Source organism: Zingiber officinale, chromosome 4B (genome assembly GCF_018446385.1).
Source record: "Zingiber officinale cultivar Zhangliang chromosome 4B, Zo_v1.1, whole genome shotgun sequence".
NCBI classification, from domain to species: domain Eukaryota; kingdom Viridiplantae; phylum Streptophyta; class Magnoliopsida; order Zingiberales; family Zingiberaceae; genus Zingiber; species Zingiber officinale.
Genome location: NC_055993.1, coordinates 132,500,384 through 132,523,474, shown reverse-complemented (window position 1 = coordinate 132,523,474; position 23,091 = coordinate 132,500,384). Strand labels below are relative to the sequence as shown.

General features: G+C 35.7%; 3 protein-coding genes across 7 annotated transcripts; 2 read left to right on the top strand and 1 right to left on the bottom strand.

Moving 5' to 3' along the window:
- Window positions 1-519: 519 nt before the first annotated feature.
- On the top strand, window positions 520-4,771 carry LOC121976823 (deSI-like protein At4g17486). Of its 2 annotated transcripts, none has more exons than XM_042529188.1 (4): window positions 520-783; window positions 1,805-2,019; window positions 2,480-2,767; window positions 4,105-4,771. In XM_042529188.1, the coding sequence occupies exons 2-4, from the start codon at window positions 1,809-1,811 to the stop codon at window positions 4,347-4,349; spliced, it is 744 nt and encodes a 247-aa protein (XP_042385122.1). In that variant the 5' UTR covers window positions 520-783; window positions 1,805-1,808; the 3' UTR covers window positions 4,350-4,771. The 2 variants fall into 2 exon arrangements, with proteins under 2 accessions (XP_042385122.1, XP_042385121.1); XM_042529187.1 differs by lacking the exon at window positions 520-783 and adding an exon at window positions 827-931.
- Window positions 4,772-5,986: 1,215 nt separating this feature from the next.
- On the bottom strand, window positions 5,987-17,261 carry LOC121976820 (myosin-9-like). 3 transcript variants are annotated; one of them, XM_042529183.1, is made up of 26 exons: window positions 17,107-17,165; window positions 16,887-17,013; window positions 16,645-16,815; window positions 16,414-16,545; window positions 16,204-16,313; window positions 16,033-16,090; window positions 15,585-15,762; window positions 15,306-15,511; window positions 15,082-15,201; window positions 13,640-13,738; window positions 13,236-13,457; window positions 12,114-12,253; window positions 11,365-11,476; window positions 11,226-11,276; window positions 11,060-11,143; window positions 10,785-10,955; window positions 10,543-10,692; window positions 10,254-10,460; window positions 9,923-10,066; window positions 9,743-9,813; window positions 9,561-9,660; window positions 7,225-7,281; window positions 6,918-6,974; window positions 6,758-6,838; window positions 6,583-6,665; window positions 5,987-6,481 (listed from the first exon to the last, which is right to left on the bottom strand). In XM_042529183.1, the coding sequence occupies exons 2-26, from the start codon at window positions 17,010-17,012 to the stop codon at window positions 6,358-6,360; spliced, it is 3,054 nt and encodes a 1,017-aa protein (XP_042385117.1). In that variant the 5' UTR covers window position 17,013; window positions 17,107-17,165; the 3' UTR covers window positions 5,987-6,357. The 3 variants fall into 3 exon arrangements, with proteins under 3 accessions (XP_042385117.1, XP_042385116.1, XP_042385118.1); XM_042529182.1 differs by having other exon boundaries at window positions 5,988-6,481; window positions 10,543-10,698; window positions 17,107-17,164; XM_042529184.1 differs by lacking the exon at window positions 16,887-17,013 and having other exon boundaries at window positions 5,988-6,481; window positions 10,543-10,698; window positions 17,107-17,261.
- Window positions 17,262-18,893: 1,632 nt separating this feature from the next.
- LOC121976821 (deSI-like protein At4g17486) lies at window positions 18,894-22,902 on the top strand. 2 transcript variants are annotated; one of them, XM_042529186.1, is made up of 4 exons: window positions 18,894-18,913; window positions 19,935-20,149; window positions 20,610-20,897; window positions 22,236-22,902. In XM_042529186.1, the coding sequence occupies exons 2-4, from the start codon at window positions 19,939-19,941 to the stop codon at window positions 22,478-22,480; spliced, it is 744 nt and encodes a 247-aa protein (XP_042385120.1). In that variant the 5' UTR covers window positions 18,894-18,913; window positions 19,935-19,938; the 3' UTR covers window positions 22,481-22,902. The 2 variants fall into 2 exon arrangements, with proteins under 2 accessions (XP_042385120.1, XP_042385119.1); XM_042529185.1 differs by lacking the exon at window positions 18,894-18,913 and adding an exon at window positions 18,957-19,061.
- The last annotated feature ends 189 nt before the right edge of the window (window positions 22,903-23,091 follow it).

Here is a 23,091-nt window from a genome sequence, read left to right as displayed (position 1 = left end):
AAATTAATTTATTAAAGATAATGCTCATCTCATTCACTGTCCATCTTTAAAAAAAAAAAAAAATATTAAATCAGATAACATCAAATTGATCAACCCAACTTTCTACGAAAATTTTCTACTAATTATTCCGATAAATCAAAAAGTAATGAGGTGGACCGTTTAGAAATTTAATATCATATGATTACATGTCTCATTAAAAAAAATCTTACAAGATGACCCACCTCTCAAGACCTATAAAAGGAAAGTAAATCACGGTAAGAAAATATAAGTCTAGACCCACCGTGCTCGTCGCGCACCGAAGTCTAACGAGAAGACTAGTAGCTTGGAGATGTTGCCACGTAAGTAACGTGATTTTCAGGGAAGAATTGACGCAGGTGGACCCTTTTTTGGCAAAGAAACTTGATTTGATGGAAAATAGCTACAAGAGACAACGAGGCGAAATGGCCGTTTATGTCATGTTATTATTTATGTTGATTTTATTTTTTATTTTTTTTTTTTATTTTTTTTTTGTTGAAAGCGCTCTATCTGATTTAATTTGGCTGTGCTGTGCTGCACCAGCTCGCTCGCCTAGTTCCCGTGTCGATCACAGCAGAGCAGCGCTGTTCTGCTTCTCAAGTTATCCGGAAGCAAGCAAGCAAGCGCAGCAGATCTCTTTTCTCCCCGCTCCGAATCTCGAACCCTCTTCGGTCCCCTTTGCGCGCGTCCCTTCGCGATAGTGCTGGTCGATGACCTGATCCGAGGGGGAACCCTAAAAGGATTTAGGGCGAGTGCCTTTTTTCTTAGGTTGGTACATTTGTGTGCCCTTTTCTTTTGCAGCTTTTTGCAGTTTTGGTTATTCTAGCACTAGCTTGCTCGTGATCTGTTAAATGCGGAGGAAATCTTTACACAATCGTCTCTCTTTTTCTTTTTTTTTTTCAATGGTTTCCTGCAGGTTCGGGCAAGTTTGTTTGTTTTTCTTTTCTTCTTTCTTTTTTCTTTCTTTTCTTTTCACTTTCATTTTCTTCTTTGGCTTAGAGGTGTTGATCTTTTCTGGCAGCAGATTGCGGTATATTCGAAGAAAAGGAAATGAGTTTTTTCCTACAGACATCTAGATTTTTTCTTCCCTGTTCAGAAAGTTTAGTTGTAGATGTTGTTTCGTTATTTTGTTCGAACTTCGAAAGAAGTAAACTTGTTGAAGGGAACGAGTTACGCTTGTTCCCATTAGGTCGCCTAGAGATACAAATCAAGATCTCCCCGTTCTTTTGTTTGTTTTTTGGTTCTTCCATTCTTTTCAAGTGTTTGAGGGTTTCTTCTCCGAGCATCCTCATACACTACCAGTAGTCATCTTTCGTCACTGTTCTTTGAAAAGCATGACGTATTTATTGCTCCTCCGGTTTTTCCTTAGCTGTATTAGTGTCAACTTAATTTCTTATGATGGCAAGATCTTGTATTATTGCTCAGAGGATCGCATGAAAATTTGTGCTTCTGAGCTCGCTAGATCCAATTAGCCGTGTTTGATCTTTTGGATGCCTGATTGTTGGCAAATTTACTCGGCCGTTCTTTAATATTTACCATATTTTTGGGTCTAATTGCCCTTCTCCTGTTCCGTTTTTCTAGGATTGCTTTTCTATCTAAAATATTTTTTTCCCTAACTTCAAATCAATCGGGAAACAATTAGTATTTTATGGAAAAATAGCGTCAAGAGATATCTGGATGGTTCTACTGATCGGCTGTCTTTTTCAGAATACTCTTGCTAGAATTCAATAATTTTCTTCTTCATTTAGACAACTTCTTTTCTAACTGTTATCACTTCTTTTTTTTAAAGGAACATGAAGCTGGGTTCAAAGAAGGCTTGGAAATCTTTCATGCCTCTTCGGCTAGGCAGGAGATCCTCCTCCCGTTTTTGTATGTTCCCCAAGGTTCGATCAGCCAGTAAAACAACAGGAAACACACCAGTTTATTTGAATGTATATGACTTGACACATATAAATGGCTACATGTATTGGGCAGGCCTTGGGGTATTTCACACAGGGATTGAAGGTACTGTTTGCTCTCCCTCTTTGACTTGAATAAGTAGTCCATAGAGAAAAAACTACACGGTTGTTATTTATTGAATTTGCTTCTTTCTCATGAACTGTTTGCATCTGAAAATTAGTATGCCTCTTGAAATTGTGTGACTACTATTTAACTAACTTCATTTAAGTTTGTGAGATCTTTGCAATGTCTTTATTAGTTAAGATACGTATATGCAAAATATTTGATACTGTTTGCAAAATATTTGATAAGTTGATTTTGCGCACTTAAGAGTTGGTGGAAAATAGCTTACTTCATTAATATTGTCAGAGTTACAGGACATTCACATTCCTTTGTGTCTATGTTCATGAAGTGGTGGTCTGATTGCTGCCTCTGAACAACTGTTTTTCATATTTTGTCTCTTAAATTTCAAAAGATACACATTTCTTCAGGCTTATATCAGTTCTGATCGTATTTGCTCTTGTAGTACATGGAGTGGAATATGCATTCGGAGCACATGACTATCCAACAAGTGGAGTCTTTGAAGTTGAGCCTCGCCAATGTCCGGGCTTCAGGTTTAGGAAGTCAATATTCATGGGTACAACTTGTTTAGACCCATTGCAAGTCAGAGAGTTTATGGAACTGCAATCTGTTAATTATAATGGTGATGCATATCACCTGATTATGAAAAACTGCAACCATTTCTGCAAAGATATCTGTTACAAGTTGACCGGCAACTCAATCCCAAAATGGGTAAACCGACTTGCTAGGATAGGTATCCTTTTTCACATATACTTTTCACATATACATATTATTCTTTCTTATAAAATTATGTTTTTTTATTGATCATAAACTACTACAGTTTGTTTATGCAACTATTGTACCTCAAATCACACGTCTTCTGAGAATAGTGAGTGGAAACTATAGCTTACTTTACTAGGTTAGTATGGTGCAGCTGGTCCTAAACAATCCTAGGATATCAAATTTGCATATCCTCCTTGCTCAGCAACTCCAGTTGTTTAGATAAATTTATGGAATTGTTAATTGCTATATTTGGCCAAGTAGAAAGTTGAAACTTTTCCATTCACTGCATCTACAATTTACTATACTTATCAGCTAAATTATTTCTTTTGAAGTTAGTTGTTCCATTCCAACTTGAGGTACGTAAGGAAGAAGCAATGGCTGTTCAATGCCAGCTTCCTTTGCCAACATAGATATTCATTATGCTCTCTAGATATCCATGTGCCGCTCTGATTAGAACCGGCAACAACTGTGTAATATTGTTATACTGATGCTGTACTTGTATAGGGTTCACACGCTGACACAACTACATAACTTTCAAATGTGAATGTGATATTGCCAATTAATTATGTATTTTGGTACCATTTACATTGGATACTTCTTGCTTGGGATACTTGATGTTTTCTGCATACATTTTGAGTTTCTTTAATCAGATGTATGAATTTAATGTTCACCTTTTCCATGAAATGAGTTCCAGATTTTCTTGCACCCTACACAATGTCAGGAAACCCATAGGAATAACTGGATACAAACCAAATTCAGTCTTAAGAGATATACAAACTCTTAGACTAGCATAGCATTAAACTGCTTGGCGATTGAAGTCTTCCATTATGTCTAGATTTAAGTGAATCAGATGACCGGTCATCTAGGTTCACGTGAATTATATCATTTTTGTCTAGATGCATGTGAATCAAACCATTTATCTGTGTCCCGCCAACCAAGCAAGATATGTTGCGGCCATCCTCTAGGAGAAGATATCCCTGTGGAGTATAAAAGGGCAGACCGGTGCACGAAGCTCCCGCCGTGCGGGTCCCGGGGAAGGATCCATTGTACGCAGCCTTATCCATGTCGAGTATTATGTAGTAAATTTCCACTGTGAACTGAGTTGAAGCTCTAGACCTAAAACATTCTCCATCAATCAAAGCTACTGGTTGGAAAACGATTTTCTTTGATATCATTTTCCATCTATTTTTGTCACAAGTACATAATTTATATTTAATAAAAATAAATTGTGATTTCATCTTATTTTAGAGTCATCATTTATTTATCTATTTTATTTGTTTTAAATATATAGTATATACAATTCTGCAGGCTCCCTTTGCAATTGTCTTTTGCCTGAAGCCCTTAAGATAACTGCTGTCCAACATGATCCTGATTCCCAGAGTGAAGATGGCGAGAAAAGGAGGCTCAGAAGTGCATTCAGTTGTCTTTCTTCTATTTCTATGCGTCAAAGACAGTTCTCAACTTCTTCTCTTTTATTAACATCTCCTCTCAGAGGCTGCCTTTCACACTGGGAGTTAAGAAGATCAGGAGCTATTGCTTTAAAAGACAATTGAAAATATTATAATCTCCTGACAAGTAGTTTGATAGTTTCTGAGATCTTTTCCATGTTTGGAAGCTTGTTATGAATGTTTATCATGGTACGGGGAGATTGCAGGCCAGAACATCCTAATATGCTATGCTCCTGCTTTGTAAGCTTGCCATGGACAGAAGGGCTTGACGAAGTCTTTGTTTCATTTCAAAATTAAGGTACGATGCTTTTCTGCTGTTGGGAATTCTGGTAGGTAGCTGACTTAGCAGAATGATTTAATACCCTATTCACTGAAGTTTCTCGTATGATTTTGTCATACCCAAAACCTAATGCCCATATTTTGGATGAGCAATGTGAAAGCCTATTAGTGGCACTGAAAAGTGATAAGCCAAAGTTGGGAATGTAATCAACTGTATTATGCTGAGCTATTCTTCTGTTTACTTTGAAGTACTACTGTGTCAAAAGCTCAGATTTATCAGCTTATTCTTTTTGAAGATCTCAAGCCGTGTAGAAGGATTCAGACCATATTACATAAGAATAAAGAGGAACCTTGCATAAATCTGTCACCAAATAATTCAGCCGATTCCATAAATCTTCATGTAGTTCAAGTCATACTCATGCATTGGCACAAGATCAGTTTGCACATGATCTCTAGACTTTGCCTCTGAGACTTTGCTATCTCTTCAACTCATCCTCCTGTCTATATTAATCCTGTGCCAAACTCAAGACTAATAGTTTGCTTAATGGCTAACAGAGTTTGATTAGTGATGCAATGAATTATTAGGCATGTCTAACTACAATGGACACTGTCTATGTTGAAGGATTAGATGCCCAACTTGTAAGGAGTTCAACTGCATTTGGATCTCTCTCTCTCTCTCTCTCTCTCTCTCTCTCTCTCTCTCAATAATCAAGGTGTCAAGTCTTGCCCAACTAATCTTGGGGGTACACTGATTGAGTAAATCTAGAGCACAACTTATAAACACTTAGAGCACAACTTATAAGAGACTGATTTTTAGAAAATTTGATTCGAACTTTCATGTTCTTGTTTGTTCTTCCAAGTGTTTTACCGCTGTATTGTGCCTGTGGGGTAGGATATGTCTCTCTTGCTCAAGTTTGGAGAAGTTATTTTTTGATTTGCCAAAGTCAGTAAGTATAATTTTTTTTATTTTACATACGCCACTATAAAAAAATAATAATTTACTAGCATATAAGAATAAGTATTGATGTAGAATTAGAAACAAGAACAATCAACTTGTAATTAGATTTAGAAGAAATTTTATAGTATTTTATGTATTTATTGTTAGATTTGCTTTAAAGTATTTTCCTACCTTATAGAAATAAATGGAGAGGAGATTAATGAGGGATTATTAATAAAAATTTGTTGTAAGTTAATAAAATGCAACCTAAGAAATATAATGTAATCTGGAGTTTATTTTGCTTTATCACGTATAATTATTACATCTGGGGTTTTAATACTATCAAAGTTACCATATATTATACAATTTGTATGAATAACTAAAACATTTTAAGAACTCCTAGTGTGCAAAAAAAAAACATTGTATATAATCCATAAAAACAACATTAAAATTATATTTTAGACTAAAACATTTGTGCAAAGCAGTTATCAACTAGTTTAACCGATTATAATGTAATCTGAAATTAAGCTGAAACACGAACAATTTTTTCCCCAAGAATCTTAACCAGCTTGGGTGTCTAAATCTTTATAACGTTGATCATATAGAAGAAACAATTAATTGTTCAGCTGAATACATGCATGAATCTTTGGAGAAACTAAGATACAAAAACTAATATACATACAACCAAAATACCCTAACAAAATGCCCCCTTGAAACAAACAAAGAGAGACTCAGGTACTGGTGTTCTTTAGTGTAGCTGGCAAGACTGCATCATGAGTGCGAATAATGCTAATCTTGCAAGTTTGAAGTATATTGAAGTGGTTGGTCGTTAGCACCTCAGAGATTCAAATATCCCACAAATCGAAGATGATGAATACAGGGAAATAGCTTTGGTTCTTAGTCAACACGAGGCAACAAGAACATGAAACCTGAGTTCTCCTGAACAAGTGGGGGTGGCTCTATGTCAGCAATGTCAATCGGTTCCATTGACTTTGATATATCATCAACTGAAAATGGTATGCTGCATGATCAAACAAGAAATGAGCTTCCAAAAGATTCTTAATGGTAGAATAGCAATTAAAAACAAGGTCAACTTAAACAAGTCAATCTGGAATTGCTTACCTTGAGTCATCATCTAATAAGAACGAGGTGCTTACAGGATTGTTTGAATCTTCAATCATCAGCACCCTCATGTCGGATATAACCTAGTCAATTTATAGATAAACTATTAGACATTTTGCACTTAAATAGTTTTACTTGTAACATTTTTCATGAATGTATTTGACAAGCATCTTGCCTCAGGAGACACACTATGCGTTCCATATTTATCATCCCAGTACATTGTACTTATCCGATATAATTGTTGCACACTGAGTACCTGCATATTTAGAAGTAAAATTTGTTGGATTATCAGTAAAGCTCAGTGGAGATGCAAGATGTAAAAACTTTTAACTCACAGGACAAAGGTCATGGCTAATTTCATCCAAGGTCTTCTTTGGCTTTTGATGGATGACCTGAAAAACACATAGTTGAGATGATTTGTATATTCTCTAATTTGAAGTTGTACAGACTTAGCAATCGTTTTCTGTTTCTAATTTTTCAATTATGCAATTAGTTATAGGAAGAGCTAAGTGAAGGATATATTTATTCTCGCATATGTTCAAATTGCAGATAATTATCCATCATAAAATTGTACCATAGCGAATCATCTGTCATAGTTCTAAAAGTCTGATGTACACTTTCAAATGAAGCGGGTATAATTACCAGGAACCCAATAGCCTGTCTTATATGCTTTAGTTCATCCCACGACGAACCTGCATACTGTAATAACCAGGAAAAGGATAAATTTGGAAGAAGATAAACAAAGTATTCTCAAGCAACCTAGTTGGATTAAATTTCAAATCAACTTGCAGCGACTGTTTTAAGCAAGCAAACAACCTTCCTGTACATCAAATAGTTGGGGCATTAGCTTGTCATTGCTAATGCTGCATTTAGATTATTAGGTAATCAACTATGCCAAATTTTCTTTATCCAGAACTATGCAGGTGGCAACAAATTATAAGAACATTGGTAGGAACACGAAGCACTTTGAACACTAATTCTAGTAATGAGAATGACGGCGGGAGAATATACATGACGATGTGTATAAGTAGCATTGAGTAGGAGGAGTTTCAGTAAGGTGTCAATACTTTCTTTCTGCAACAACGCTATTCTATTTGGATGTTTGTGGCAAGACGATTGGTGGATAATCCTACGGTCTGAAAGAAATAATTGGGAAATATGGGTGTACTCTTTATCATTTTCGTTTTGAAGAGCTTCAATTAACAAACCAAATTGGGCTTAATCTCGATGTAGAATAAAGAAAAAATCGAGACAAGTTCAAAATACTTTTATTAGGAAGCACCAAATCATTCGAGAATATTCATTAATAAATGTAATAAACTTCTATAACCCAAAAGTAAAGCTTACACAGCTTGACCCCCATATATCGAAACAAATCAAGGCAAAGTGTATAAATGCATGCTCATGCATTCTATTAGCAAATGAGGTATGTTTTATCTAGTAAATATGACTAGCACTCAATAGATGAAAGATTAAACAAAGAGGATTCCATCTATTTTAGATGTTGGAGATTAGGAAGAATAAGGTGACTATGAATTTGTAAGGGTAATGGAGTAACCATAAAAGATGAACATGAAAAAGACAAAAGAATCACATCTAGTCCTATATTCCATAAATTTCATACCCTATGCCAAACATTTTATTGGTCCTCAAATCTTGGACGACAACAGAAATAGCATTAAACATGACGGAGCAATTCGAGAATCTGTTTAATTTACAAACTAATAATAAGCTAAATGGAAATTCAGGAATGCAAAAGATGGACAAGATATGTAATGATGATAATATAGAAACCCTTCTAATGTCTTTAACTAATAGATGAGACTCGCAGACTTGGTGACATTGGTAGAACTAGATGGTGGTGTGAGCTTAGAGAAAGAAAATATATTACCCAAAACATTAGAGGCATATGAATACAAAATTCATAGAGAAAATCCAACTCCATGGGATAAGCAAACAATAGATATACCTCTATAATCTATAATCAAGTAATAATGCAAATTGGCTTAATGTACTTTAAGAAAACCCAGTTGGTGGGAGATACTTGAGAGAAGAGGTGAAGTTGCTTAGTCAACAACTACTAAAGTCGATTGATACAATTGAGCTGATGCCACTTGTCGCATTTAGTTTCTTATTCACATTGGGATTTTGAGCTCCAACAGAAATTATTTCACCATATGCAGTTGTTTGTTGAGTTCCACTGAACGAAATGGGTATGGGATTGAATGTAGGAGAAGATCATAGGTTCGAAGACAACCTAGCAAGACCTTCAGCGATCAAACAGTGCACTCATATTAAATCTTAGTGGACTAACCGATCGACTATGAACATGCCAACACTAGAGAGAAAAAGGGCACAAGTCTTATTGTCACTACCCTTGACGTGGTACAATTATCAACTCACAGGAATTGATGCCACTTGAGGAGAACCTTCAAAACTAGAAGATTTCTCAAACCGAGCTTGAGCATTACAGTCACCTTCGAAACTCCTTGAGCTTGCACTATCAAAGGTTGGCAACAAGGAGTGTGACCGAAACTCGTTAAGTGTTAATGTGATCTGGGAGGGGAACAATGAGACCTTATGGAAGCTATTCTAGCTTTTGGTACCATCTTATTGGAAAAATTCAATTGGGTACCTGTTCCCCTTTTCTCACAAAATATTAACAAATAGGTCACAGACTATTGTAGTACTAACATTTTGCTCTTATATTATTTTCATATTGGCGTCTAACACCTATTAGTGTCAAATTTCTCAATTTTGTTATGTAAAATTTATCATAGATTAAATAATTAATAAAGATAACTAATTTAACAAGTTTAGCCTACTTTTCATATGACACTCTCATTTTAAAGAACAGATTAACCTTGAAAAAAAATAAGATAAGTGAAACAAGGATAAAGTGTATTCCATAACACCAACTTGTTTGTCCGGGCATAAAAACCATTAACAAGATTATTATTTTGGAATAAGATAGCTACCTCATCAGTTGCTTTGTAGCACCAATGTTCCAGTTCAGCTAATCCTGCTTTAACAAACTCACCATTACTAAATGAGCAGCATTCTCTCCTTAAAAGAAGACTGCACCAAGGGACAAAGTTAGAATTTTTTTCCTTGTCAAGCACAAAATTTCTTTCAGAAGCAGGCCGTATAAAATGTGCACCTGTTAAATAATTGTACATTTATAAAGGAGAATATCTGTGTAAAGACCTTCCGAACTAAGAACGGAGGCACCTGGTCATAGAAGAACAAATATCATGATTTAGAGGATTGACAATCATGTACAAGTAAATAAACGCTAGAGAAAGTAAAAAGAGGTTCAGAGTATGGAGAATAAACTGACGTGATTTGCTTGCAACGTGGTCAAGAAACTGTCAAGACTCTTAACAATCCCTTGCCAGTGAGCAATCAAAATTTGTTGTGCGGCAGTAGTTCCAGGTGAACGAGAAGACCCTTTGACGAGACTAGCTCTTGATGTTCGTGGGGCCTGATTTATTTAATTACAGAAGCAAACCCAAAGAATTAGGAAAACACAAATCATAAAGACATTACTTAACTAGAAACAAAGGATCATGACCAAACTTGTAACACAAAGTTAGCAAGGCAATAGCATGAACTGAAAGTCAAAAGTCCATTCTTAGACTAGTATCAGAACACAAACTGCCCAATTTTACCTGAATGCATGAACCAACCAATGGAGATATCTCTTTCTTCAAATTATCCCGGATCATTCCATATATTTTCTCCACATATGCAGTGAGCTGTTGCTTGAATAATAGAGCAGGATACTTTGCTTCAACTTGGCGTAATTTATCTACTCCACTTGTCAAACTCCCATTAATTAACGCAAGGTTCACACCTTGTGGTGTACCTCTAAAACTCTGATGAAAAAAGTGTACAATAAGAAAGTGTCATGCAGATTTGCTTCCAAATGCAAAATGTATAAATAACATAATTCCAGACTTGAGTCATCCTCCCAAAAAGAGTAGCCGATGATGAGCGGCGACGTTGGGGTGCCATGCCTGCTGCACCACTTGCTTTCAATGTGCGTTGGAGCAGCAACAATAACGTTGAAGAATTGGAAAGCCAATAAGCCAATATCTGATTATTATCCTGAGTCTTAATATAGAAAGAATAACATAACATGATCAATAAAATTATTCAAAAGCAAGAAAATATAACAGAAATAATAGATCGTTTCAAACCTCGATGGCATGACCAATTGTCTGAATAATACGATCAAAAACACTTGTGCGCTCCACTTCAAATGATCGCCATTGCAGAAGACATTTATAAGTAATACAAGCAGCAACAGGTCTTTTTCCTGAAAATCCCAAGTCTTGTGCAATACACCTAATCATCAATTCTTGGTTTTCCTGTAATAGCAGTAAACAAGTCAGATTGATGTGACAGAATCAAACAAAGGTGCACAATTAGAGAACCATTCTTTAGGCAGAATAAAGGTAATAAGTTAATCAACCTGTTGTTTTTCATTGAGATTTCTTTGTGGTTTATCCTCTATTTCAGAACTCTCCCTCATGTTAAATGATGAACTAAGGGAATCCTAAATCACATCAATAGAAAAAAATCATGTCCAGTTATTCTGTACAAAGCTAGAATATTAACAGAAAGAAGCCTCATCTTACTGTGAGACTTCTAGTTTCGCCATTGATAGAATGACCATTTTCAGAACTCCTCTGGTGTAACATTCAGGAAAAGAAAAGGTTTAATAGGGAAAAAAAACTATAGGCATGATAAAGAAAATAATAATTTTGTTGCATTCACCTGAAGTATTGATTTTGTGCGTCCAGATAACAATTTATTGGGTGCCATGGATAAAGCCTGCTGACGAAATACCTTATTTTCTGAGTCCACGTTTGCTAGCTTCTCTTCAAGCCTAATTGAGCAAGAAGAATATTATTAACGTATCTAAACTGGAAATTGCTACTATACAACTTAGCAATAGAAACAGGTTTAGAACTTTAGATAGCTATTTTCTCTTATCATGCCACATGAAGTGAATATTAGAAAGCATTTTCACACCAAATGGAACTCCAATCAAGGCCATAATTTTTGGTGTTCGCAGCCTCCTTCAACGAAATAAAGCAAACCTTCCATGGCCAGATAGTAGCAACTTTTAAGAAAGTTATTGTAACACAATCAGACAAGCTCTATAATGTTTTTCACTATACCAATCACTGGTAGAGAATAAATGCTGGTGCAAATAATTTCAACCTCTGCAGCATTGATTTTCAAATATACTTCTTGAAGTACTCCTAAAGTGGAAATTTCATAACAATCATAGCAGGGTAAGTCAACTTGTGAGCAACTTTTACAATGAAGGTCTCAAAAGTGAAGTAGACTAGACACCAGATAGATGAGAAATTGATGCTAAGGCCAACATATTTATCTAATAATATTTACCTATTAAGCTCTATGGAGTCCTTGATTTCACCATAATTATGCATATGAGAAAGAGCTACTAAACATTCGTATTAATAGTGATGACCTGTGAGAGAGGGAAAGTAAAAAACCTATGCACGGTTTCCTTCAGTTGAAGTATTTGTCCTCCATCTTCAAGTGACTTCTTCGTTTTTTCTTCGTTTGCTTGTCGTTCTTCAGTGTATTTGCTTTCAACATCATCAGCTCTTTGTTTTTCAAACTGTAGTGAAGCCTAAAAGGACAAGAAAATTGCATTGAAATTAATCAATAAGTCCACATTGTAAAGGGCACAGCTTTCTGGAAGACGTGTAAAATACAAATAATAAAAACAACATACTTTCCTAGATATTTGCTTCACTAGAGAAATCCTCCAGATTAATGATAAGCATAAACAACACTAGTGTATGTACCAAATTGAATAACCTTAAACTATATAAAAACATCAAATGTGGAAAACTAAACTTTGTCGATATGACAGCGGAAATTATTGAATCTTTTGATTTGAACACAAACCCCGAAAACAATCTTCTAAAAATTTGTTGATTCAGGAAAATAGACATCCAAAACTCGCCGTCTTGGGGAAAGGAATGCCAAAAACATTTATTGATGAAAAAAACAGCTGCCCTAAAAATCAACTAAACAATGGTTTAAATAGTCTCAAACTAACTCTGCAAAAGACGAAAATAACCTCCAAATGATAAATAAAGGACTAAACTCCTTCAAAGCCTCCAAAAAGGCCACATTTTCCCCCCCTAAAACTAGGCCTTTACGGGTTACACCCAAAAACTCTCAGAACAAGTTTCGATTTGATATATTATAGGTCCTGACTCAACCCGAGTCAAAAGTTATGGCCACTCAAAGCTTTGTTGTCCGCATCACAATCCTTGTCTGGTATTGAGTAAATTCCTCTTAGATAAGCATACACATGTTGAACCATGATACGACATTATCCATTCCCTCTTTGGAAAGGAAAATGCTATGTATTTCCACTTCTCATTCCATTAAGGAAAATGCTTATGCTTACTGATAAAATCTATTGGTAGAATCATCCTGAAGCTACTACCCCAAGATGTGAACATGAAGGAGGGAAATAAGTCTCTGTTAAATAAATCTTGATTGCAAACCATTGAAAGAACATCATACCCACTAGACCTTGCAATATAGGAAAAGTCAAACATTATGCTAAAGGTATGGCCACAGATGAAGACAAGCACCTTCAAATTCTCCACCTCAGCTGTCAAGGAGTCAATCTTCTCAGTATCTTGCACAAGAACAGTAGTTTCCTTGACAACAGGAGGTGCTTCCTCAATAGTCTTCCTAGCTGCCTCTCGTTCCTTGACAAGCATTGCAGTTGTCTCATCTACTTTACTTTGCAGTTCTTGCAAAGAGTTCTGTAATTTTGCAATTTCTTGTCCTTTAGCTTCCTCTAAGTCTGTCTGTATGCATCACATGATTAACCTAAATCAACTTCAGTATAATGTTTAAAATGAAACAAAATGTGTAAGAGAATACATAAAACAAAGCATGAAGATCTGTGTCCCTTTCATGATTATTCACTGTAGGTTAAATCCATCATTGCAGCTGTTAAAGTAGTAACTACCAAATATCCAAACATTACCCGCAAACGCTTTTCCAACTGCAAACGCCATGTAAGATCTTCTACTGCCTTTTCGAGTTTATCCTTTGCTTCCTTGAGGGCACCTGTTTCTCGTGCAGCCTGAAACAAACAAAAGAAACAGAAAAGAACTAATAATGATGGCCATATCATGGATTACAAGTATTCCTCTGCCAAACAATTTTTGTAAGTGAAAATTGAGAAGGATGCAATTGTGTTTGGAAGTATTTTGTCAATGGATGAGGTCTAATGAAAGAATAAGTACTTGGAATGAAACAGCTGTGGTATTTCCATTCTCTCCATTCTTTGCAGTTGTTCCAACTCAAGAAAATAGAGTATTATTACTCAGCACAATGCATATACACAATCATTGATATGATTCATAGTGGAAGTTCCCAAGTAGTTGGGCTAGTAGCATCTTATTGTTGTTTTGTTTTTAAACATAAGGATAGGAAGGAAAGGGGCAGATGCTTATACTTTCCTTTTCAAATGTGTGCTCTCAGACTAATGCAAAGAATGTATACTAATTTATGCCCATGAAATTCCAAGCAACAGAAATATAGTCTTGATTCTGGATTTATGCAATGATTTCATACATGACTGTTTAGAGAACAATAAAACTATGGAGGGTTTTTAAAATTTCCAGTTTACAACTAATTGTACCTTATTCTCTTAAAATTAAAGCGTAAATCAATTTCGAGCATATCCCAGAGTAAATCATATGCACTACTATAACAGCTTGGGACCTCATCAAAACTAACCAAAAACTTCATAGAAATCCTAGTCATACAAGTTGTGGTTATATGTTCCTATGGCACTGGCATTCCATGGTGAAATAAAATGTATTTGCTCTCTCATCAAAATTCATGTAGCCTTTTATGCTAGTGCATACATTCTACCCCCAGGCTCAGTTGGTATGTGCATGGGATAATGACGGTAGTGGTTGAGGGGTCAAAACTCAATAGGAGATTTCATCACCTCTGCGGACCCCACCCATGTACTTGTCAATTTGGGTTCATGTTGAACTCCCTCTCAATGGCGTAGGGCAGTTATGAGGGGGTCGCTAATGTAGCAGTACCATGTTTTTTTTTTTACATAGGCCACATAAAAGAAAACAAGTAATCCTTGGCATGTTCATCTACATTACTGTCTCCGAGTATATATGTGTCAGCATGTTTCATCCAAAAGTGTTTTGTATTGCAAACCTTGTTCAAACGAAAGTAGTTCACATCTCCAAGAAAATATGTAAGAAAATAATAATAAAAATACACACATATATAATAGAAACACAAACACTTTTCTCAGTGATGGTTAAAAAATTTGAAAGGATATGCAAGCAAACATTAAGCTAATGAAGAAGAAAACATAAAGAACCCAATTTGATCACATGTTTCTATCACCATGAACCTGCAGAAATAGCTAAATTGCAAGAGCGAAGTACCAACCATTTTTAGCTTCCTAAGCTCTATCCTTGCAACCCTTCCCCTCCATCGACACTGGGTAACAATTGCTGCTCTCTTTAGTTTCTTGTGGTATGAATGAGCTCTATAACAACGCCATTTAGCCTGCAAAGAAGACAAGATAGCAGTACTATGAAAAAAAACAGATTTAATATTATAGATATTATAAAACTGAGAAGAAACTGATGGTCTTATCATGAAAGAACCACCTGAATAAAAATTGCTGCCTTTGTTTGTCTCCTAAATCTAAACTCATTCCGAGCAGCCAAAAATCTAAAACCACTTTGTAGGACAAGAACTGAATATTGCAGTTTTTTGTAAGCCTTCTTAGAGTTATGTCGCTGCCAATTTTTCTGAACTATAATTGCAGCATTCTCCCTTCTCATGTTATCATACAACTTACAAGCCAATCTTCCTATAAACACAATCATGTTAGATGAGTAAAAAACCAAAGAATATAATGAGACAATGAGATCAGTTGGACACACTTCTCCACAATGATTGCACATGAATGGCAGCCTTCCGTAAAGCAATAAATTGCTTCTGCAAAATATGTGTTCGTATTTGATTTTGAATAGTCTTTGCTGCTCTGTTAAGAACTTCAGCTCGTAGAGCATCTAACTCTGCCATCTGACCGGCTCTAAGGAAAACTTTTGTTTTACCTATCTGGAAATTCAGGAAGCATTGCAAGAAAGACATGAAGAATAGTTGAGAATTGACCCCAAGAAATTTGAAAGCAAAGGCAAACGCCACAAAAATCAGGATCATGATGCAAAGCTCATTCCAGATAAAAGTGGCCTGCGGCCTACATAACTCTGAAAATTTTAGTCAATATAGCCAACGTAGTGTATATTCCTAAATAGACTATGGTAGGAAGAATTCAAAAATAATGAAGCAAAGAGAAAACTATTGTGACAAATATGGTCAAGGAATCACCTGAAATCCTTTCAAGCCTTTACTTTCCAGAATCTTCCTGCAAGCTGTCTTTTCATCGCTAATCATGAATACAAAATCAAAAAAAAAAAAAAATTCCACATAAATATAAAGTCATATAATCTAATTTAAACCCCAAACATTCTATCATTTGCAAGATTAGATAGAACTTACTTCCCAACAAAAGCTTCTGGAGCAAAAACACCAAAACGATGTAAAAATTCATAGAAAATACGACGCGTAGGAAATCCAGCACAGCTGATTCTTATAGCCTCAAGAACACCCTGATGTTCCCAAAAACATTATAACAAAAGATATAACAGAATGACAAGTGGTATGAAATAACAATTTTCAAAACCAAATAACATGGCCTAAGCTACTCACACCACAGCGTAATTGTTGCATGACATTGGAATTCTCAAATATGGCAGGTTTTAGAAGGTTATTTGGCTTCACACATCTGATATAATGGGGTTCTGTGGAATTTAATGTATCCATCAAAGCCTGCAGTTGTAGCTGAAGCAAATGCAAACTACAGTGAGAAACATCATTCCATATAGATGGGCCTTCTAATGTTCTCAAGCAAGAATATTTTCAACAATAGTAGAAGAGAACCTTAAAGCGAGCACCGATTGATGAAAATTTAGAAGACTTGCTTGTTTCCTCAGGCAGAGGAGGAAAAAGGCCTGAAACAAATGAGCATTTTGAAGCACCCAACAAATCTTGGTGTTCTGCCACAACATAATCCTTGTTTTTGTCCAGAAAAAGATCAGATTGATACACAACCTAATAATAGAAAACAAACACATTATTATAAAAGTGTTTATAATAATTGTAGGCTAAATCAAGAATTCAACCTCTCCGGCATAATGATTAATTGCAAAATCAGTGCGTGAAAGCTTGGGCTTGATGAAGCGTTTGTGCGTTTTAAATGTCTGATAAAGTTTTTGTGCAAAGGTTTCATGTGTTGATTTAGGAAACATGCTGCATATAAGTAGATTATCAGACAATAATTTATCCGCTCTCAAAATTTAAATCCAGAAGGTAAGTGTTAAAAACTAAGATGAAAATCCAAACCATGCTTCATCAAGAAGTGCAATCACACCTCCAGGTTTCTGTAAAAAAAGGAATAGCAGAATAAGCTTCCTCGTATGAATCTCTATTCATTACAACAATTTATAACCATTTGCAGAACATTTACAGTCTTAATCAGTAGTAAAATACCAGAAAATCAAGTGAGTTATTAAGGAAAATAAAATTTCCATCAAACAAAGAGAAATAAAACAGTATAAGAGGCAACATGTAAAATAGAATTCATGCTAGTTTGCATGAGATAAGACATCTCATCAAATAACATGAAATCCTGGAACTATGAGCAACATATGAAGGAAAGTTAGTAGCAAGGGGCTAATAAATTCATAGAAACTACAGTAGAAGCATGCAGTATAGGAAAAACAATTGTTTATGTTTAGGAGGGACCAAATATTATGATCTTTGTAAACATCTAAGTGGAATCTAAATCCAAGTTAAACTAGGTATGATCAAGAGAAAAGTACTAATTTTTTTCTAATCCAATTAAGGCACCATGATTAATAGATATAAGGATTTATGTAGGGTTTTGCTCATTGGTATTAGCACCTGTGGAGTTTTAATTCTGCTAATGCTAACCTGATTGAAATATGTATTGGGTTGGGTGGAATGGATTGGCTCCTAGGACTGCTGATCTTAGAATGTTCAGAGGTGTAGTCTTCCTCGAATAACTTGGTTAAGATAAAACCACAGGTCTAGATGGATGATATTGAGTTGGCTCCTAGGACTTCTGATCTTAGAATGTCCAGAGGAGGTGCGGTCTGCCTTGAATAACTTGTAAGAATAGAACCCAGATCTAGATTGATAGTGTCAAGTTCTTTGTGTTTACATAGGAAAGTATCAAAATTTTAAAATATAAAAATTTCAAACAATCAAATAATTTTAAATTGAATGTTCAATAACATCTAAATGAATCAAGTCAAATCCAAATTAAATCAAATTTAAACTCATAAAAAAAATTAAGTTAAACTTGAACAACTATTTCAATAATTTAATTCATTTTAAACCCGATTAGTTTAACCAAATTAATTTATTAAAGATAATGCTCATCTCATTCACTGTCCATCTTTAAAAAAAAAAAAAAATATTAAATCAGATAACATCAAATTGATCAACCCAACTTTCTACGAAAATTTTCTACTAATTATTCCGATAAATCAAAAAGTAATGAGGTGGACCGTTGAGAAATTTAATATCATATGATTACATTTCTCATTAAAAAAAATCTTACAAGATGACCCACCTCTCAAGACCTATAAAAGGAAAGTAAATCACGGTAAGAAAATATAAGTCTAGACCCGCCGTGCTCGTCGCGCACCGAAGTCTAACGAGAAGACTAGTAGCTTGGAGATGTTGCCACGTCAAGTAACGTGATTTTCAGGGAAGAATTGACGCAGGTGGACCCTTTTGGCAAAGAAACTTGATTTGATGGAAAATAGCTACAAGAGACAACGAGGCGAAATGGCCGTTTATGTCATGTTATTATTTATGTTGATTTTATTTTATTTTTTTTTTTTTTTTGTTGAAAGCGCTCTATCTGATTTAATTTGGCTGTGCTGTGCTGCACCAGCTCGCTCGCCTAGTTCCCGTGTCGATCACAGCAGAGCAGCGCTGTTCTGCTTCTCAAGTTATCCGGAAGCAAGCAAGCAAGCGCAGCAGATCTCTTTTCTCCCTGCTCCGAATCTCGAACCCTCTTCGGTCCCCTTTGCGCGCGACCCTTCGCGCCAGTGCTGGTCGATGACCTGATCCGAGGGGGAACCCTAAAAGGAATTAGGGCGAGTGCCTTTTTTCTTAGGTTGATACATTTGTGTGACCTTTTCTTTAGCAGCTTTTTGCAGTTTTGGTTATTCTAGCACTAGCTTGCTCGTGATCTGTTAAATGCGGAGGAAATCTTTACACAATCGTCTCTCTTTTTCTTTTTTTTTTTCAATGGTTTCCTGCAGGTTCGGGCAAGTTTGTTTGTTTTTCTTTTCTTCTTTCTTTTTTCTTTCTTTTTTTTTCACTTTCATTTTCTTCTTTGGCTTAGAGGTGTTGATCTTTTCTGGCAGCAGATTGCGGTATATTCGAAGAAAAGGAAATGAGTTTTTTCCTACAGGCATCTAGATTTTTTCTTCCCTGTTCAGAAAGTTTAGTTGTAGATGTTGTTTCGTTATTTTGTTCGAACTTCGAAAGAAGTAAACTTGTTGAAGGGAACGAGTTACGCTTGTTCCCATTAGGTCGCCTAGAGATACAAATCAAGATCTCCCCGTTCTTTTGTTTGTTTTTTGGTTCTTCCATTCTTTTCAAGTGTTTGAGGGTTTCTTCTCCGAGCATCCTCATACACTACCAGTAGTCATCTTTCGTCACTGTTCTTTGAAAAGCATGACGTATTTATTGCTCCTCCGGTTTTTCCTTAGCTGTATTAGTGTCAACTTAATTTCTTATGATGGCAAGATCTTGTATTATTGCTCAGAGGATCGCATGAAAATTTGTGCTTCTGAGCTCGCTAGATCCAATTAGCCGTGTTTGATCTTTTGGATGCCTGATTGTTGGCAAATTTACTCGGCCGTTCTTTAATATTTACCATATTTTTGGGTCTAATTGCCCTTCTCCTGTTCCGTTTTTCTAGGATTGCTTTTCTATCTAAAATATTTTTTTCCCTAACTTCAAATCAATCGGGAAACAATTAGTATTTTATGGAAAAATAGCGTCAAGAGATATCTGGATGGTTCTACTGATCGGCTGTCTTTTTCAGAATACTCTTGCTAGAATTCAATAATTTTCTTCTTCATTTAGACAACTTCTTTTCTAACTGTTATCACTTCTTTTTTTTAAAGGAACATGAAGCTGGGTTCAAAGAAGGCTTGGAAATCTTTCATGCCTCTTCGGCTAGGCAGGAGATCCTCCTCCCGTTTTTGTATGTTCCCCAAGGTTCGATCAGCCAGTAAAACAACAGGAAACACACCAGTTTATTTGAATGTATATGACTTGACACATATAAATGGCTACATGTATTGGGCAGGCCTTGGGGTATTTCACACAGGGATTGAAGGTACTGTTTGCTCTCCCTCTTTGACTTGAATAAGTAGTCCATAGAGAAAAAACTACACGGTTGTTATTTATTGAATTTGCTTCTTTCTCATGAACTGTTTGCATCTGAAAATTAGTATGCCTCTTGAAATTGTGTGACTACTATTTAACTAACTTCATTTAAGTTTGTGAGATCTTTGCAATGTCTTTATTAGTTAAGATACGTATATGCAAAATATTTGATACTGTTTGCAAAATATTTGATAAGTTGATTTTGCGCACTTAAGAGTTGGTGGAAAATAGCTTACTTCATTAATATTGTCAGAGTTACAGGACATTCACATTCCTTTGTGTCTATGTTCATGAAGTGGTGGTCTGATTGCTGCCTCTGAACAACTGTTTTTCATATTTTGTCTCTTAAATTTCAAAAGATACACATTTCTTCAGGCTTATATCAGTTCTGATCGTATTTGCTCTTGTAGTACATGGAGTGGAATATGCATTCGGAGCACATGACTATCCAACAAGTGGAGTCTTTGAAGTTGAGCCTCGCCAATGTCCGGGCTTCAGGTTTAGGAAGTCAATATTCATGGGTACAACTTGTTTAGACCCATTGCAAGTCAGAGAGTTTATGGAACTGCAATCTGTTAATTATAATGGTGATGCATATCACCTGATTATGAAAAACTGCAACCATTTCTGCAAAGATATCTGTTACAAGTTGACCGGCAACTCAATCCCAAAATGGGTAAACCGACTTGCTAGGATAGGTATCCTTTTTCACATATACTTTTCACATATACATATTATTCTTTCTTATAAAATTATGTTTTTTTATTGATCATAAACTACTACAGTTTGTTTATGCAACTATTGTACCTCAAATCACACGTCTTCTGAGAATAGTGAGTGGAAACTATAGCTTACTTTACTAGGTTAGTATGGTGCAGCTGGTCCTAAACAATCCTAGGATATCAAATTTGCATATCCTCCTTGCTCAGCAACTCCAGTTGTTTAGATAAATTTATGGAATTGTTAATTGCTATATTTGGCCAAGTAGAAAGTTGAAACTTTTCCATTCACTGCATCTACAATTTACTATACTTATCAGCTAAATTATTTCTTTTGAAGTTAGTTGTTCCATTCCAACTTGAGGTACGTAAGGAAGAAGCAATGGCTGTTCAATGCCAGCTTCCTTTGCCAACATAGATATTCATTATGCTCTCTAGATATCCATGTGCCGCTCTGATTAGAACCGGCAACAACTGTGTAATATTGTTATACTGATGCTGTACTTGTATAGGGTTCACACGCTGACACAACTACATAACTTTCAAATGTGAATGTGATATTGCCAATTAATTATGTATTTTGGTACCATTTACATTGGATACTTCTTGCTTGGGATACTTGATGTTTTCTGCATACATTTTGAGTTTCTTTAATCAGATGTATGAATTTAATGTTCACCTTTTCCATGAAATGAGTTCCAGATTTTCTTGCACCCTACACAATGTCAGGAAACCCATAGGAATAACTGGATACAAACCAAATTCAGTCTTAAGAGATATACAAACTCATAGACTAGCATAGCATTAAACTGCTTGGCGATTGAAGTCTTCCATTATGTCTAGATTTGAGTGAATCAGATGACCGGTCATCTAGGTTCAAGTGAATTATATCATTTTTGTCTAGATTCAAGTGAATCAAACCATTTATCTGTGTCCAGCCAACCAAGCAAGATATGTTGAGACCATCCTCTAGAAGAATTTATCCATGTCGAGTAAAAAAGGGCAGCCCGGTGCACGAAGCTCCCGCCATGCGGGGTCCCGGGGAAGGATCCATTGTACGCAGTCTTATCCATGTCGAGTATTATGTAGTAAATTTCCACTGTGAACTGAGTTGAAGCTCTAGACCTAAAACATTCTCCATCAATCAAAGCTACTGGTTGGAAAACGATTTTCTTTGATATCATTTTCCATCTATTTTTGTCACAAGTACATAATTTATATTTAATAAAAATAAATTGTGATTTCATCTTATTTTAGAGTCATCATTTATTTATCTATTTTATTTGTTTTAAATATATAGTATATACAATTCTGCAGGCTCCCTTTGCAATTGTCTTTTGCCTGAAGCCCTTAAGATAACTGCTGTCCAACATGATCCTGATTCCCAGAGTGAAGATGGCGAGAAAAGGAGGCTCAGAAGTGCATTCAGTTGTCTTTCTTCTATTTCTATGCGTCAAAGACAGTTCTCAACTTCTTCTCTTTTATTAACATCTCCTCTCAGAGGCTGCCTTTCACACTGGGAGTTAAGAAGATCAGGAGCTATTGCTTTAAAAGACAATTGAAAATATTATAATCTCCTGACAAGTAGTTTGATAGTTTCTGAGATCTTTTCCATGTTTGGAAGCTTGTTATGAATGTTTATCATGGTACGGGGAGATTGCAGGCCAGAACATCCTAATATGCTATGCTCCTGCTTTATAAGCTTGCCATGGACAGAAGGGCTTGACGAAGTCTTTGTTTCATTTCAAAATTAAGGTACGATGCTTTTCTGCTGTTGGGAATTCTGGTAGGTAGCTGACTTAGCAGAATGATTTAATACCCTATTCACTGAAGTTTCTCGTATGATTTTGTCATACCCAAAACCTAATGCCCATATTTTGGATGAGCAATGTGAAAGCCTATTAGTGGCACTGAAAAGTGATAAGCCAAAGTTGGGAATGTAATCAACTGTATTATGCTGAGCTATTCTTCTGTTTACTTTGAAGTACTACTGTGTCAAAAGCTCAGATTTATCAGCTTATTCTTTTTGAAGATCTCAAGCCGTGTAGAAGGATTCAGACCATATTACATAAGAATAAAGAGGAACCTTGCATAAATCTGTCACCAAATAATTCAGCCGATTCCATAAATCTTCATGTAGTTCAAGTCATACTCATGCATTGGCACAAGATCT

Coding starts and splice junctions, on each gene's coding strand:
- LOC121976821 (XM_042529185.1), top strand. CDS start 18,997: ATGCGGAGGAAATCTTTACACAATCGTCTCTCTTTTTCTTTTTTTTTT. Junction 19,062..19,934: donor TTTTCAATGGTTTCCTGCAG/GTTCGGGCAAGT, acceptor TTTTTTTTAAAG/GAACATGAAGCTGGGTTCAA. Junction 20,150..20,609: donor ATTTCACACAGGGATTGAAG/GTACTGTTTGCT, acceptor TTGCTCTTGTAG/TACATGGAGTGGAATATGCA.
- LOC121976823 (XM_042529187.1), top strand. CDS start 867: ATGCGGAGGAAATCTTTACACAATCGTCTCTCTTTTTCTTTTTTTTTT. Junction 932..1,804: donor TTTTCAATGGTTTCCTGCAG/GTTCGGGCAAGT, acceptor TTTTTTTTAAAG/GAACATGAAGCTGGGTTCAA. Junction 2,768..4,104: donor AAACCGACTTGCTAGGATAG/GTATCCTTTTTC, acceptor ACAATTCTGCAG/GCTCCCTTTGCAATTGTCTT.
- LOC121976820 (XM_042529182.1), bottom strand. CDS start 17,012: ATGTTTCCTAAATCAACACATGAAACCTTTGCACAAAAACTTTATCAG. Junction 13,739..15,081: donor AGCTTAGGAAGCTAAAAATG/GTTGGTACTTCG, acceptor TGTTTGTTTCAG/GCTGCACGAGAAACAGGTGC. Junction 10,461..10,542: donor TTTTTGGGAGGATGACTCAA/GTCTGGAATTAT, acceptor TTTTTTCATCAG/AGTTTTAGAGGTACACCACA.